The sequence below is a fragment of the Hemiscyllium ocellatum genome, chromosome 24, assembly GCF_020745735.1.
Source record: "Hemiscyllium ocellatum isolate sHemOce1 chromosome 24, sHemOce1.pat.X.cur, whole genome shotgun sequence".
NCBI classification, from domain to species: domain Eukaryota; kingdom Metazoa; phylum Chordata; class Chondrichthyes; order Orectolobiformes; family Hemiscylliidae; genus Hemiscyllium; species Hemiscyllium ocellatum.
Window position 1 is genome coordinate 45,122,409 of NC_083424.1, and position 16,140 is coordinate 45,138,548.

At 45.1% G+C, this 16,140-nt stretch overlaps 1 protein-coding gene across 1 annotated transcript in view; it reads left to right on the forward strand.

Annotated features, from left to right (window-relative positions):
- Window positions 1-16,140, forward strand: part of msi1b (musashi RNA binding protein 1b) — a 149,102-nt gene that overhangs the window by 11,416 nt on the left and 121,546 nt on the right. The window contains exon 5 of the mRNA XM_060843742.1: window positions 2,503-2,544. Within this exon, the coding sequence (XP_060699725.1) occupies window positions 2,503-2,544 (42 nt within the window). The remainder of the gene's footprint in view (window positions 1-2,502; window positions 2,545-16,140) is intronic.

Genomic DNA, 16,140 nt, shown 5'->3' on the forward strand with positions numbered 1-16,140 from the left:
TTCTCTCTGATTATGGCCTTGATTAGTTTGATTTGTGACTAATGTGGTGACCAGCTGACAGTGCTTATGTTTCCCAGCCTTCCCCACTCACCACAGTAATGTTTCTGTGATGGAGTGGTCATTTGGTGCTAAAAGGGCCTTCTTGGGCTGATCATATGCCACCTGTTTGACATTGAAGCTGTCCTTATCTGCTATAGTGCTCCCTGATTTCAATCAAAAAAACAAGGCCAGCAAATTACATTGTAGCTTTCATTTGTCTAGTGCCTTAACGTAATGTAGTGAAATGTCCCAGGTTGCTTCACAGGCACGCAATCAGACAAGAATAATCAATCAAAATTTAGGGTAGGTGGCAGGACTAACACACTTAATGGTAAGGTCCTAGAATGTGTTGCTGAACAAAGAGACCTTGGAGTGCAGGTTCATAGCTCCTTGAAAGTGGAGTCGCAGGTAAATAGGATAGCGAAGAAGGCATTTAGTATGCTTTCCTTTATTGGTCAGAGTATTGAGTACAGGAGTTGGGAAGTCATGTTGCTGCAGTACAGGACATTGGTTAGGCCACTGTTGGAATATTGCGTGCAGTTCTGGTCTCCTTCCTATCGGAAAGATGTTGTGAAACTTGAAAGGGTTCAGAAAAGACTTTCAAGGATGTTGCCAGGGTTGGAGGTTTTGAGCTATGGGGGGGTAGGCTGAACAGGCTGGGGCTGTTTTCCCTGGAGCGTCGGAGGCTGAAGGGTGACCTTATAGAGGTTTACAAAAGATATAAAAGGGACCTGAAGGACAATTATTTCACAAAGGATGGTTCGTGTATGGAATGAACTGCTAGAGGAAGTGGTGGAGGCTGGTACAATTGCAACATTTAAAAGGCATCTGGATGGATATAAGAATAGGAAGGGTTTGGAGGTATATGGCTCGGGTGCTGGCAGGTGGGACTAGATTGGGTTGGGATATCTGGTTGGCATGGATGGATTGGACCAAATGGTCTGTTTCCATACTGTACATCTCTGACTCTGAGTGAACGCGTAGTCAAAGAGGAAGACTTTATGGAGTAGAAGGGGAAAAGCTTGAGAAGGAATTCCAAAACTCAGTGAAGACCACTGAATGCTCGACTGCTGAAGGTAGGACAACGAGTTGGTGGAGGGATTGTGAATAAATGGCCTACACTAGCAGGATCATGGAACCTCTACTGTGTGTAAATGGCTGGGATAGCACCTCTCCAATGTGTAGTGATCTTATTACAAGTGCAATGTTTGCCTGGGTGTGAATAAGAATGCAGAACTCCCACATGTGAAGTTTGCGATAGTTCTGCAAACTGAGGGATAGAGATCATTTGGCACTTACCTAACTTGGCAAACTCACTTCTGAGGTGGACCAGTGAGTTATTTCTGTGAATGCTGATTTGGCTTATTTCAGTTCTTTGGCTGATGTAGTTTTAGGATTTTGTGTGGATTGAGGTGGACAGTAGCATGGACATTTGCACTGTTTCTATCTTTCCCTTGTCCAGTCAGTCCCGGCTGGCCATGTGCTTCCCCTTGCAGTAGCAGTGGGGGCCCATGCACATCTTGAACTAGGGGAGTATAGTGTATGTAAAGTGATTGCAAGTTTAAGAAAAGGAAGGTTACAAAATATTGAATGTTATTGGCATGAGGATTAGTTGAGAGAGTGACCATTTCATTTTTGATGGAGTAGGGTAACGTATTAGAAAGGGAGAAAGATGCAATGTTGTGGTGTCCCTTTGGGTCTGAGAGATTTAGTTCTGGATTGTTTCGGTGAAGAACTTCCACAGACTAGAAGGGCCAAAAGACAGGTTTGTAGAGTTCTGTAATCTCCCTGTTAAAGTTCCAGAAACTAGCCAAGGTATTGGGCTCATTTTAAGATTCTTCCAGTCTCCCTTCCCATCAAATCCATCCTACACGTCATTGAGGATCTGCTCTTCATGGCTCAAGAGGATCTTGGGCACGAACCCCACTCCTGAGTGAGTTGACCTCAGTGGGGAAGAGTATTATGCAGAAGTTGGGTTATAGATGGAACTGGGGTCCAATTAATCTTCGTCTCTGGTTTGGAGAGAAAGGACCCATAGTGAATTGCTGTCTGAGTGTTGCTGGTGGAAAGTGGGAGGAGGGTGAGGACCACGATTTTGCCCATGCTTTACTAGCCTGATCCAATAATGACCTTTTCAATTCCTGCTGTTGACTCTTGCATATGAAGAACTCAGTGCCTCCCCCACCTCCTCAGCATTTGTGAAATCGTATCCCTCCACCCCAACCCCCTAAAGTCAGTCAGTTTATCTGTATTTTACATTCGTGTGCTGTGTTAAGCTGAAACAGAGCAGCCTGGAATTTGTTCCAAATGGCTTTTTAATGGAGTTATGGTTCCATTTATTTTGCTTACAGAAAATAACTTTGTTTCTCTGGGTGTTCCCTTGTTTTGCAAAGTTGTTCTTATAGCAACTTTAATCTCCGAGCTGAAAATTTAATTTTCTATTGTGTTTTTCCTCCAATGCAGATTGATCCTAAAGTGGCTTTTCCACGTAGAGCGCAGCCAAAGGTAAGAACCTTGTCAGTACTGGCTTGATATCTCCTGTATATGTTTTTTTTGTGTTGTTCTGATTGTTTAGAGACTATAACGGAGCAATTGTCTGTAAGTAAAGATCAGGTTACCACATGTCCTAGTTTTTCCCAAACTCCCAACGAGTTGCATTGGCCTGACAGCTGCAAAGCATGAGGCAACATGGCTGCCAGTGTTTTAGTTCCAACCCCCTTCCCCCATTTCACTCGCCTTCCTGAAGGTGCTGACTGTTCTGGGATACAATTGCACGGTCACCTTCCAGCTGTGTACCTTACCACTCTGTGTGCAACAGGCCGTGTCACCGTGGGAGGCATCAGATGTGATGTCAGTGGGGTTGCCCCAACCACCAACAGATTCCAGTCCCCAAGGGCCACAGGCCACCTCATTTTCCCAAGCAGCCTCCTACCTTCATCAAAGGGAACCGTCTGAAGTAGCAGTGATCTAAGGAGAGCTGTGACTAAAACCTGGAAGTGCTGGAAATATTCTGCAGGTTCAGAGAGAGTAAGAGTTAATGTTTCTGGTAAGAAGCATTTCACCCAAGATGTACTGTATCTAACTGGTAACAGTGAAGAATATCTGGTGGAACCAAACCTGGGTTGCAGTGTGATTTGGCACACAATTGCTCTCCTGAGAGAAGAAATCGGTTAATAACTTCTGTATACATCTTCGAATAGGATCACAAAGGTATGGTTATTAGGAAAGGGCTCTGTGCTAAAGGGAAAAAAAAATTGATTGGGTTGGCAAGTCAGTAACCTGAAAATTAACTGAGTCACAGTGATGTCTGTAAGCCTCGGTGAAGTTTCTGTTCCTAGTCTGTTGAATGGCTGCTTGGTTTGAACATTGCTGTTCACTGCTCAGTGGGTGAATCTACTGCATGGTGAGGTTGGTGTTTCTGACCCATTTCATCACTCCATCCCAACTCAGGGTTGGAGTTCAATTAAGGCTGTCAAATACCAAGAGTTATAGCCATTTCCAGAAAATATTCTCTTCTCTGGCTTGAATTGGGTAACTTTCATTAAATTTGTGTATGACCACATAATGGAAGAATGTGTAGCTGGCCAGGAAATTCTGGTGTCACTGTATATCCGTTTTCCTGGACGGTCTGTCTTTTCCCAAGGGAGTTGTGGTACGTGTGTGGAAGCAGCCTAGGAGACATTTTGGATCAGAAATATTGCGAAGAAAAAAGTTTGTTACTTCAAAGGATAAGTGTTTTAAATAACTTGCTGGATCTATTAGAAGAAATATCTTGATGGTGTTAGGTGAATAATAGTAAGCTGGCAGTTTGTTCTGCATCGCTCCTGGTTGTGCTTTCCAGTTGGCCAGCCAAAATGCAACTGGATGATGGATGGCAAAAGTTATTGAGTGGGGGGATGAGCTTTGATTGAATGAATGGGCTCTTTCTCACCATTGACGTTTTTTTTTTCGTAATTCTAATTTGTGAAACTCGCATGATGTCTGAGTTTATGGAAATGTGTTGTTGGTTTTAAAAGGCCCCCTGGCATTGTGTTCAGAATAGGTTGGCACTGTGTGGTATTTCATTGTAAGACTGGATGCCACTGCTTGCATTCAGACCTGGTTGACTTGGAGAGGGGCTTGTGTAATTAAAATTTCTCATTTTGTTTTGTCGAATTGCATTTGAGTTTGTTTGCTGTGCCGCTCTGTGGGGACTCTCTCTCTGCCTTAATATGCTGTTGGTTAATTGCTGATAAGCATTTTAGGAAGCTGCTTACAAGTTCCTTCTGACCTGTCATCCATATTAAAGTGGTGGCTTAACTGCCACAACCATCTTGCTGAATGCCAAGAACTCTGATTCCCGTGCTGTACATGCTGAAGTGAAGGGTATTTTCAGCATGTCACAGTTTAACGGTGGAAGATGTCTCTTGCATCAGGCTCATTAATTCAGCAGGAAAGTCCAGTGGCCAAGGATGCACTTATACCAAGGTCCATATCTACTCTTACGCTGCACTTCTTTTTAACTGTCTTGGGCACTCTGATAGAGGGTGACGGGTTTGGTCAGTATCTGCTTCTAAAGAGCTATTCAGTCAGTCCCTGTCCCCTCCTCTTTCTCATTGGCCATGCAATGCTTCATTTTCAAGTATCAGTGTTTACTGTGGAGAAGGAAATGGAAGCTAGAGAACTTGGAGAAATAAATAGCAATGTCTTGAAAAATGTAACCATATTACAGAGGTGGTGGTACTGGGCATTTTCAAACTGATGATGATGAATCCCTAGGATACGTGATCAGGTGTACCCTACAGCTTTGTAGGAAACTAGAGAAATGATTGCTGGACCCTTTGCTGAGACATTTGTATCATCAATAACCACAGAGTATTGGAAGTTGGCTATCATGGTGCCACTATTTAAGAAAGGTGGTAAGGAAAAGCTGGGGAACTATTGACTGGTGAGCCTGAGGTTGATGATGGTCAAGGTGTTGCAGGGGATCCTGAGGAACAGGATTTACATGCATTTGGAAAGGCAAGGACTGATTAGGAATAGTCAACATGGCTTTGTGTTAGAAATCACGTCTCACTAATTTGATTGAATTCTTTGAAGTAACAAAGGGGATTGATGAGGGCACAGTGGTGAATACAATCTATATGGACTTCAGTAAAGTGTTTGACAAGGTTCCTCATGATAGACTGGTTAGTAAGGTTAGATCTCAGGGTGAACTAACCATTTGGTCACAGAACTGGCTCAAACTTAGAGGGTGGTGGTGGTGGAGGGTTGCTTTTCAGACTGGAGGCTTGTGACCAAAGGTGTACTTCAAGGATTGGTGCTGGGTCCACTGCTTTTTGTTATTTATGTAAATGAATTGGATGTGAGCATAAGAAGTAGCAAGTTTGCAGATATCACCAACATTGGAGATGTAGTAGACAGTGAAGAAGATTAACTCAGTACAATGGGATCTTGATCAGATGGGCCGATGGGCCAAGGATTGGCAGATGGAGTTTAATTTAGCTAAATGTGAGGTGTTGCATTTTGGAAAACCAAATCAGAGCAGGACCTACACACTTAATGGTAAGGTCCTGGGAAGTGTTACTGAACAAATAGACCTTGGAGTGCAGGTTCATTGTTCCTTGAAAGTGGAGTCCAGGTAGATAGGATAGTGAAGAAGGCATTACTGGTCAGTGCATTGAATATAGGAGTTGGGATGTCATGTTGCAGCTGTACAGAACATTGGTTCAGCCACTTTTGGAATACTGAGAGAGATTCTGGTCTCCCTGCTATAGCAGAGGTGTTGTGAAACTTGAGATTTGCATGCATGTTGCCAGGATTGGATGATTAGAGTTATAGGGAAAGGCTGAAATGGCTGGGGCTATTTTCAGTGGAGAGTTGGCTGAGGGGTAATATATCGAGGTATATAAAATCATGAAGGACATGGATAGGGTGAATAGACAAGGTCTTTGCCCCTGGATAAGGGAGTCCTGAACTGGAAGGAATAATTTTAAATTGAGAGAGGAAAGATTTAAAAGGGACATAAGGGGCAGGTTTTTTGTGCAGAGGATGGTGCATGTATGGAATGAGCTGCCAGAGGAGGTTGTGAAGGCAGGCAGACATAATTCCAACGTTTCCAAGGCACCTGGATGGGTATTTGAAGAGTTTAGATGGATATAGGCTAAATGCTAACAAATGGGACTAGATTAATTTGGGATATCTGGTCAGCATGGATGAGTTGGACCAAAGAATTTGTTTCCATGCTGTACAGCTCTATGAGTCTATTTGATCAATTCACTTTTAGAAAGTATTGAATGTTACCACTAGCTTTTCAGGCAGTACTTTTCAGAACATAGCTCAAATGTATCATTGGTGATGAAACATCTCCGATTTTGACACTTTGTCTCTGGATATGGTTTTTTTTCTCATTTATTGTAGTTGGTAAATAAATTACTGTGTCTGTTTACTGAGGTATTAGTCATAAAAGTCCTGTTTGGTGACATTGGATTGCCTTGAAATAACCCAACCTGCAGGTATGTTGAGAAGCCATACTTATACCATAAGTATGAAGCCAGATTAGGAAAACCATGTCCAAATCTGACCCCCTCTTTATCTCCATTCTCATTGGCTTCACAACTGTTGGTTGTGGATTCAGCTTCAAAGACTCAAAGCTCTAGAATTGGCCACCTTAAGTCTCTCAGCCTCTTGACCGCATAAAACCTTCGACTAAATGTTACCCATTTGTGCCACAATGTCCAATTTTATTTGATTGTGCTAATTGTGAAGTGCATTGGGAACATTGAACACAATGAAGACACTTCATGAATATGAAACACTGGCTTCAATTTGGGGAATTTTAGGCTTGCTGCTGCAGTTGCTCAACGTGTCTCTGGGTTAGAGAGTTGAACGTGAGTTTACATTCTCTCCATATTGCAATTCAGCAATCCTTGATGGAAATAGGTACGCATGGGTATTGGAAAGAGGACATTTTAAATCCTGCAATGGGGTGTAGATTGGTTAAGTAGATGGGCAGATGGAGTATATTGTGGGAGAAATGTCCACTTTGTCAGGAAGAATAGGAAAGCAGGATGTTATTTTAAATGGAGAAAGATTGCAGAACTCTGAGACAGAGATCTGAGTGTTCCACTACATGAATCTCTCCAAGTTAGTATATGAATGCAGCAAGTAACAAGGAAAGCAAATCAAATGTTTGCAAGAGGAATGGAATATTAAGTTTGGGTATGTTTTGTTTGTGGTGTATAGGCCATTGATGAGACCATATCTAGAATGCTGCATGCAGTTTTGGAGTCTTTATTGAAGGAAGGGTTAACTGCATTAGAAACAGTTCAGAGAGCATTCACTCAGCTGAATTCTGGGATGTGGGGGCTTATTTTATGAAGAAAGATTGGATAGAAGGGCCTGTATTCTTTTGGTGTTTAAAAGGATGAAAGGTGATTCATTTTCCTCATGAAATATGCAAAGTCCTGAGGGGACTTGATTCGATGGATGCTGAAAGGATGTTTCACATATGATAAAGATCAGAACTAGGCAATAGAGTTTAAACAAAGTAAAAACAATGACTGCAGATGCTGGAAACCAGATTTTGGATTAGTGGTGCTGGAAGAGCACAGCAATTCAGGCAGCATCCAAGGAGCAGCAAAGTTGACGTTTTGGGCAAAAACCCTTCAGGAATAAAGGCAGTGGGCCTGAAGCGTGGAGAGATAAGCGAGAGGAGGGTGGGGGGTGGGAAGAAAGTAGCATAGAGTACAATGGGTGAGTGGGGGAGACGATGAAGGTAATAGGTCAGGGAGAAGAGGGTGGAGTGGATAGGTGGAAAAGGAAATAGGCAGGTAGGACAAGTCCGGACAAGTCATGGGGACAGTGCTGAACTGGAAGTTTGAAACTAGGGTGAGGTGGGAGAAGGCAAAATGAGGAAACTGTTGAAGTCCACATTGATGCCCTGGAGTTGAAGTGTTCCGAGGTGGAAGATGAGGCGTTCTTCCTCCAGGCGTCTGGTGGTGAGGGAGCGGCGGTGAAGGAGGCCCAGGACCTCCCATGTCCTCGGCAGAGTGGGAGGGGGAGTTGAAATGTTGGGCCATGGGGCGGTGTGGTTGATTGGTGTGGGTGTCCCAGAGGTTTTCCCTAAAGCGCTCTGCTAGGAGGTGCCAGGTCTTCCCAATGTAGAGGAGACTACATCGGGAGCAACAGATACAATAAATGATATTAGTGGATGTGCAGGTAAAACTTTGGATGTGGAAGGCTCCTTTAGGGCCTTGGATAGAGATGATGGAGGTGGTGTGGGTGCAGGTTTTACAGTTCCTGCGGTAGCAGGGGAAAGTGCCAGGATGGGAGGGTGGTTGTAGGGGGGCGTGGACCTGACCAGGTAGTCACAGAGGGCATGGTCTTTGCGGAAGGCGGAAAGGGGTGGGGAGGGAAATATATCCCTGGTGGTGGGGTCTTTCTGGAGGTGGTGGAAATGGCGGATGATTTGGTTTATGCGAAGGTTTGTAGGGTGGAAGGTGAGCACCAGGGGCGTTCTGTCCTTGTTATGGTTGGAGGGGTGGGGTCTGAGGGCGGAGGTGCAGGATGTGGACGAGATGCGTTGGAGGGCATCTTTAACCACGTGGGAAAGGAAATTGCGGTCTCAAGACGGAGGCCATCTGGTGTGTTCTGTGGTGGAACTGGTCCTCCTGGGAGCAGATACGGCGGAGGCGGAGGAATTGGGAATACGGGGTGGCATTTTTGCAAGAGGTAGGGTGGGAAGAGTGTAATCCAGGTAGCTGTGGGAGTCGGTGGGTTTGTAAAAAAAAAAATGTCAGTGTCAAGTCGGTCGTCACCAATGGAGATGGAGAGGTCCAGGAAGGGGAAGGAGGTGCCAGAGATGGTCCAGGTAAATTTAAGGTCAGGGTGGAATGTGTTGAAGTTGATGAATTGCTCAACCTCCTCGCGGGAGCACAAGGTGGCGCCAATGCAGTCATCAATGTAGCGGAGGAAGAGGTGGGGAGTGGTGCCGGTGTAATTACGGAAGGTCAACTGTTCTACGTAGCCAACAAAGAGACAGGCATAGCTGGGACCCATACGTGTGCCCATGGCTACCCCTTTGGTCTGGAGGAAGTGGGAGGATTCAAAGGAGAAATTAAGGGTGAGGACCAGTTCGGCCAAACGAATGAGAGTGTCAGTGGAAGGGTAGTGCTGGGGACGTCTGGAGAGGTAAAAACGGAGGGCTTGGAGGCCTTGGTCATGGCCGATGGCGGTGTAGAGGATATCCATGATGAAGATGAGGCGTTGAGGGCCGGGGAAATGGAAGTCTTGGAGGAGGTGGAGGGTATGGGTGGTGTCTTGAATGTATGTGGAGAGTTCCTGGACTGGGGGGGGGTGGGAATAGGACAGTGTCGAGATGAGTTCAGTGGGGCAGGAGCATGCTGAGACAATGGGTCGGCCAGGGTGGTCAGGCTTGTGGATGTTGGGAAGGAGATAGAACCAGGCAGTGTGGGGTTCCCGGACTATGAGGTTGGAAGCTGTGGGTGGGAGATCTCCTGAGGTGATGAGGTTCTGTATGGTCTGGGAGATGATGGTTTGGTGATGGGGGTGGGGTCATGGTCAAGGGGGCAGTAGGAAGAGGTATCCTCGAGTTGGCATTTGGCTTCAGCGGTGTAGAGGTCAGTGTGTCAGACTACCACTGCGCCCCCTTTATCCGCTGGCTTGATGGTGAGGTTGGGATTGGAGCAGAGGGATTGGAGGACTGCGCGTTGTGAGGGTGAGAGGTTGGAGTGGGGTAGACAGATTGAGGTGGTTAATGTCCTGGCGGCAGTTGGAAATGAAGAGGTCGAGGGCAGGTAATAGGCCAGCGCGGGATGTCCAGGTTGATGCAGTGTGTTGGAGGTGGGCGAAGGGGTCCCGGTAGGTGGGCGGAAATCCTGATTGTGAAAGTAAGTTCGGAGGCGGAGGTGACGGAAGAATTGTTTGACTTCACGGCGTGTATTAAATTCATTGACGCGTGGACGGAAGGGGATGCAGGTGAGTCCTTTGCTGAGGACTGATCGTTTTCATCCTTGTGAGGGGGAGGTCTGGAGGGATGGTGAAAACTCTGCAGGGCTGAGTGCTGGGATCTGGTGTGGATGTGGAGCTGGGAGTGGGGGCGGACCCTGTAACTGGAGTGGGTGTGATGGTGGGGGGATTGGGGGTGGAGTCATGAGCAGGGGTAGTGTTCCCCTCTGGGGTTCTGGGGGGTGGGGATAGTGACAGCGGGGTCTGTGGGGGGTGTGTCAGCAGAATGCAGGTGAGTGGTGCTGGTGGGGGCGGAAGTGGTGTTAACCACGGCAGTAGGGGTGGCGGAAGTCATTGAGCGTGTGGCATCAGCCATGATGTGAGGGGCGGAAGTGATGTCACGTGTGATGCATGAGGAATTGAGGGGCGGAAGTGGTTGTGGGATTGGCCATGGTGGGGGCGGAAGTGACATCATCAATCAACGTGGGGATGGCAGCTGCATCAGCCGCATGGCTAGTGGTGTCTGAGTAGTTTCCGAGGCCAGGGGAATCTTCTGGAATGTTTGAGGAGCGCTGGTTATGGAGGTGGGTAGATAAAAGTTTGTTGTACTTAGTTTTTGATGTTTGAGATGGAATTGAATTACTGTTTGTTGAGAGTATGAATTCTCCTGAGGATGTCGTACAGAGTGGGTCCTTTGCAATTCTGAGAGAGTGTGGCCCTCAGCTGAGGCAGGGCTGACTGCAAAAAGGTTAGGTGCCTGCGCATTTCTGCGAGTGTGGAGCGGAGGATCTTGAAGGAGAACTGTTACTGGTGTTTTTGAATCTGTAGTCTGTACTGTTTGTCCTTTTCGGGTTCGAACTCTGCTGGTTTAAAGGTGGTCCGGAGTCCGTGTGGAATGAGTTGGTTACGGAGGCAGGCACTGGGGAAGCAAATGTGGCTGTGGTAGCGAGTTTGTTTCATGACCACACCGCCCCGTGGCCCAACATTTCAACTCCCCCTCCCACTCTGCCGAGGACATAGAGGTCCTGGGCCTCTTTCACTGCCGCTCCCTCACCACCAGACACCTGGAGGAAGAACGTCTCATCTTCCGCCTCGGAGCACTTCAACCCCAGGGCATCAATGTGGACTTCAACAGTTTCCTCATTTCCCCTTCCCCCACCTCACCCGAGTTCCAAACTTCCAGCTCAGCACTGTCCCCATGACTTGTCTGGACTTGTCCTACCTGCCTATCTCCTTTTCCACCTATCCACTCCACCCTCTCCTCCCTGACCTATCACCTTCATCCCCTCCCCCACTCACCCATTGTACTCTATGCTACTGTCTCCCCACCCCCACCCTCCTCTAGCTTATCTCTCCACGCTTCAGGCTCACTGCCTTTATTCCTGATGAAGGGCTTTTGCCCGAAACGTTGATTTTGCTGCTCCTTGATGCTGCCTGAACTGCTGTGCTCTTCCAGCACCACTGATCCAGAATAGAGTTTTAAAATCAAGGGTGTCACATTTAAGGCAGAGATGAGAATCTTATTCACTGAGCTTTTCTTACCCAGAGATAGATGGAGGCAGAGTCATTGAATATTTTTAAGGAAAAGATAGATTCTTGTCTACCAAGGGATTTGAAGATATTGAGAGAAGCAGGAAACTGGGGATGAGGCCATAATCAGATTAGCCATGATTGTATTGAAGAGCCAAATGGCTTATTGCTCCTCTTCATTCATGTGTTGATTTGTATTGATTGAGGACAAGATGGAGCTCTGACCTGATGTGGTCTATGGTTTTGTCGTCCCCCAATGGTTTCAGATGAATAGGTGCCCTGTGGTTAACCCTGTATAACATTAGCAGAGAAAGGTGACTGTTTTATTGCTAAGAAGGAAGATTGATAGATGGGGTACAATTCAATGGGCTGAGAGCAGGAAACCTGGTGTGTTCGAGGTGGCGGAATGTAAATTTTCCAACAGAACAGCTATACTTAGGCTTTGGGCCACAAAGGTTGAGGAGGGGAAAAGAAAGTATGGAGTGAAAAGGGAGTGCCTGATATCCTGGGAGGAGTGATGGAAATTGTCAGTAAAAGTTCCAAAAATAAATTGAACCAGTAAGAGGCAGGATCTGTACTGTCTAAATGTGGACCCATGTTCGAGGTATTGCTGGCATGGTCCTTACGTGTTTTGAATTCACCTGTGTCATTTCACTGACCCCCCCCCCCCCCCCCCCCCATTGAGACCAATCTTGAACAATTTCCTTTACAATGCGTAGAGAATCAACTGACCCTGCACTCACCGTGGCAAATACAACACTGGATACCAACATGAATAATGTAGTGCCATTATTCAAGAAAGGTAGTAAGGAAAGTCGGGGAACTGTAGACTGGTGAGCTTGACATCAGTAATGGGTATGCTGTTGGAAAGGTTGCTGAGGGGCAGGATTTTCATGTATTTGGAGAGGCAGGGACTGATGGGGAGAGTCAACGTGGCTTTGCATGTGGAAAATCATGTCTCACTTAATGTGATTGGGTTTTTTTTGAAGAGCTGATAGAGAAGACTGAAGTGTGGACTTTGAGGTATTCAACAAGATTCAGCATGGCAGACTGGTTTGGAAGGTTAGGTCACATGGAATCCAGGGGAGCTAGTCAATTGGACACACAATTGGCTTGAAAGTAGGAGGAGGTGGTAGAGATTTTGTTTGTCAGACGAGAGGCTTTTGGCCAGTGGTGTACTATAAAGATCAGCTCTGGGTCCACTGCTTTTCATCACTTATGTAATTTGGATGTGAGCATAGAGGGGATGGTGAGTAAATTTGCAGATAATCCCAAAATTGGTGGCGTAGTGGTCAGTGAAGATGATTACCTTCAGAGTTCAATGGGATCTTGATCAGATGAGCCACTGGATTGGCAGTTGGAGTGTAATTTAGATAAATGTGAGGTGTTGCATTTTGTTAAGTCAAACCAGGGCAGGAATTTTACAGTTAATGGTAGGGCACTGAGGAATGTTGCTGAGCAGAGACCTGGGGTTGCAAGTTCATAGTTACTTGAAAATGCAGTCACAAATAGTCAGGATAGTGAAAGATTGTTTGGCATGCTTGCCTTTGCTGGTCAGTGCATTAAGTAAAGGAGTTGGGTGTTATGTTGTGGCTTTATAGGACATTGTTGAGACCACCTTTGAAATATTGTGTGCAGTTTTGGTCTCTCTGTGACAGGAAATATGCTATACTTGAAAGGGTTCAGAACAGATTTACAAGGATGTTACTGGGATTGAGGGTTTGAGCTATAGGGAGAGGCTGAATAAGCTGGGGCTTTTTTCCTTGGAGCATCGGAGGCTGAGGGGTGACCTTGTAGAGGTTTATTAAAAATCATGAGGGACATGGGTAGGGTGAAGAGCCAAGGTCTTTTGAGTAGGGGAGTCCAAACCTAGAGGGCATAGGTTTAAGATGAGATGAGTTAGATTTAAAAGGAACCTGACCAGCAATGTTTTCATGCAGAGGGTGGTACAATTCCAGCATTTAAAAGGTATCTGGATGGGTATAGGAATAGGAAGGGATATGGGCTAACTGCTGGCAAATGGGAATAGGTTGGGTTAGGATATTTGGTTGGTGTGGCTGAGTTGGACTGAAGGTTCTGTTTCTGTGCTGTACATCTCTATGAACATTCGAAAGTGAACAAAAAAAACCTTATTTCTTCCACAAGATAAGAAGTGTCCCTTGGACCTCTGGAATCATCAATGCATGCCAACCATGATGTGCTGATATATTTAGGTCCCTGACTAAGCTAATCTCTGCAAATAAAGATGATGCACATATAAATGAAGTGAAACCAGTGTAATGGGAAATATTTAAAAGTTCAATGTAAAATTTGAAACGAACACCAACAAATCCCGCTCACCTTTGTGCTTTCAATAAGTCTTTGCACTAATGGTCGTGGAATTGGGAAGGGAAGTTATGGGTATGATGCGGAGTCATCCTGTTTAACCAAGATGCTGTTCATAGCTTTTCCTCTCCTTTATAGGGTTGTCAATGGTGGCAACATTTAGAATTGTGTTACCGGTCTATAAGATTAAATTTTAATTGCTTGAAAAACTGGGAAAAGTGAGAGAGAAGAAGTGGTGCACATTAGTTCTGCCATCAGAATTAGTACACTGCTGACAAAGTTCCACCCAATGGGTTATGTTTATAATAGAACCTGAGGCATCCCAAATTGCTTTCAAATGGAATTGAATACTTTTACAATGTAATCCATGTTGCAGTCAGTTTGCGTACATTAAGATCTCTTGAATGGCGACCATGACCAGTTAGTCTGTTTGGGTGTTTTTTGAGGGATAAATATTTGCTAGGACAGTAGGAAGAAAACCCGAATTTATCTGAAGTAGTACCATGGGATCTTTTTACCCACCACGAAATGTATGCGGGGACCTTGGTTTAGTGTCTTGCCTGTAAGACCGTACCTTGCTCGAGTGATCCCTGCTCAGCACAATGACTTGTATTTTGTAACATGTCTTTAATATCAAATATTCTATCATGCCGTTAGAATCTTATTGTACAGTATTTGATGCTGAGAAATTGAAGCAGATGTTAGAAGTGACGAAAAGCATGATCAAAGGGGCAGGTTTTGCATAGCATCTTAAAGACAGACAAGACGGATGGAGAAGTTTAGGGAGGAAATTTCAAAACTTTGGATCTTCACACAGCTGAAGGCAGGTGGTAGAGTGGTTTTAATTTCAGGGATACACCGAGCAGTGTTGGACTGATGTTTTCATGCACAAAATCTAAAAGGAAAACAAAAATAAAGTGAGTCTGAAGTGTTTAAATAAAACGTATTTTGTGCTAATGTTTTGCATCCCTCAACAAACACCTTGGCCTCTGTCTGGCAATGTGACTAGCTCTTCAGCTTAACTTGGCTGCTTATGTCAAAGCCCACTGTGTACCCGTGAACTCTCACCATAATAAATTGATGACCTCAAGTGTCACTTGAATGAAAGAAGACCTGGATGTTGTCACTTTCAGCTGAGTCTGGGATGCTTAAACAGACCTCCCAATTTTTGATAGCTCTATTGTTAATGGTCCTGTTCTACCTGCTATCTGCAATCTAGTAGATTCCATTTCCTTTCTGGTGCTCAGTCTCTTCACTCTACACTGCCTTAGTTGTGATCCATTCTTGTTGGATTCTACTCCCATCACACCCAGTGACTTCTGGTTTGCTTTTTTTTTGCTTGCTGCCTATGGCTGGTGACATTGGTAATTTTTGTTTTAACTCCACTTGCCCTCCCTGCCTCATAATAACATTGGGACATTAGAGAGGGCAGTGCAACTGGGATGAATGCCTTTGGCTTGGCTTGGGTAGAAGACTGTGATTTAACCTGAGCCTTTGCTCACTGTGGTTTCAGCTATGAGCACATATGCTGAGTGACTCATGGGGGAGTGTCTGATGCAGTTGTCCGGCCATTTTATTATCAAGGTGATCAGTTGAACCATAAAATTGGAAGCATTGGCTTCCAGCCCCAGGTCTCTGTTACCAAATCTCTGCAGGAACTGTCTGGATGACAAGTTGGTTGAAAGCTCAGGCACTTGTTCTGTCAGAGATGGAATGTTAAAGAAAGAATAGGCCTGCTGGAGGGTTCAAATCAAAGAATAACAAGTCCAGTGTAAATCAGGGTGAAATCTAGACGGCAATGCAAGCTTCAAGAGGGGGATTCATCAATCCTGGTTTTTTGTTCCTGAATTGAAGTAATGTCCTCTACATTTGTTGAGATACTTTTAAGAATGTATTGTGGGACCACAATTTGCTAATATAGTTGACAACAACCTGATTAGACACTGCTGATGATATTGTTGGTAAACCTATGGCTACCGCTGGCTCTCTTCACTTGTTTGGGGGGAGGGGGAGAGGAAAGAAAGAGAGTCGCTTAAACCAAAGCACTTAAAATGTTGTACCTGTATCCTTCATATGAAATGTTTTTAAATCACTATTTCCCAAATGTCCCACTCCAACTGCGCTCAATGAGAGATCAGAGAATCCCAGTAATTTATCCTGGCATTATGTAGCTTGTGGTACTCTTTTTGAAGACTCTGTCCAAGGTTGGAAGGTCAAAATCTTGGGAGTTGTGAATGCTTTTCACAGTCAGATATGACACATGAGAATTATTCTTGATCAGTGTACCTTTTACTGAAA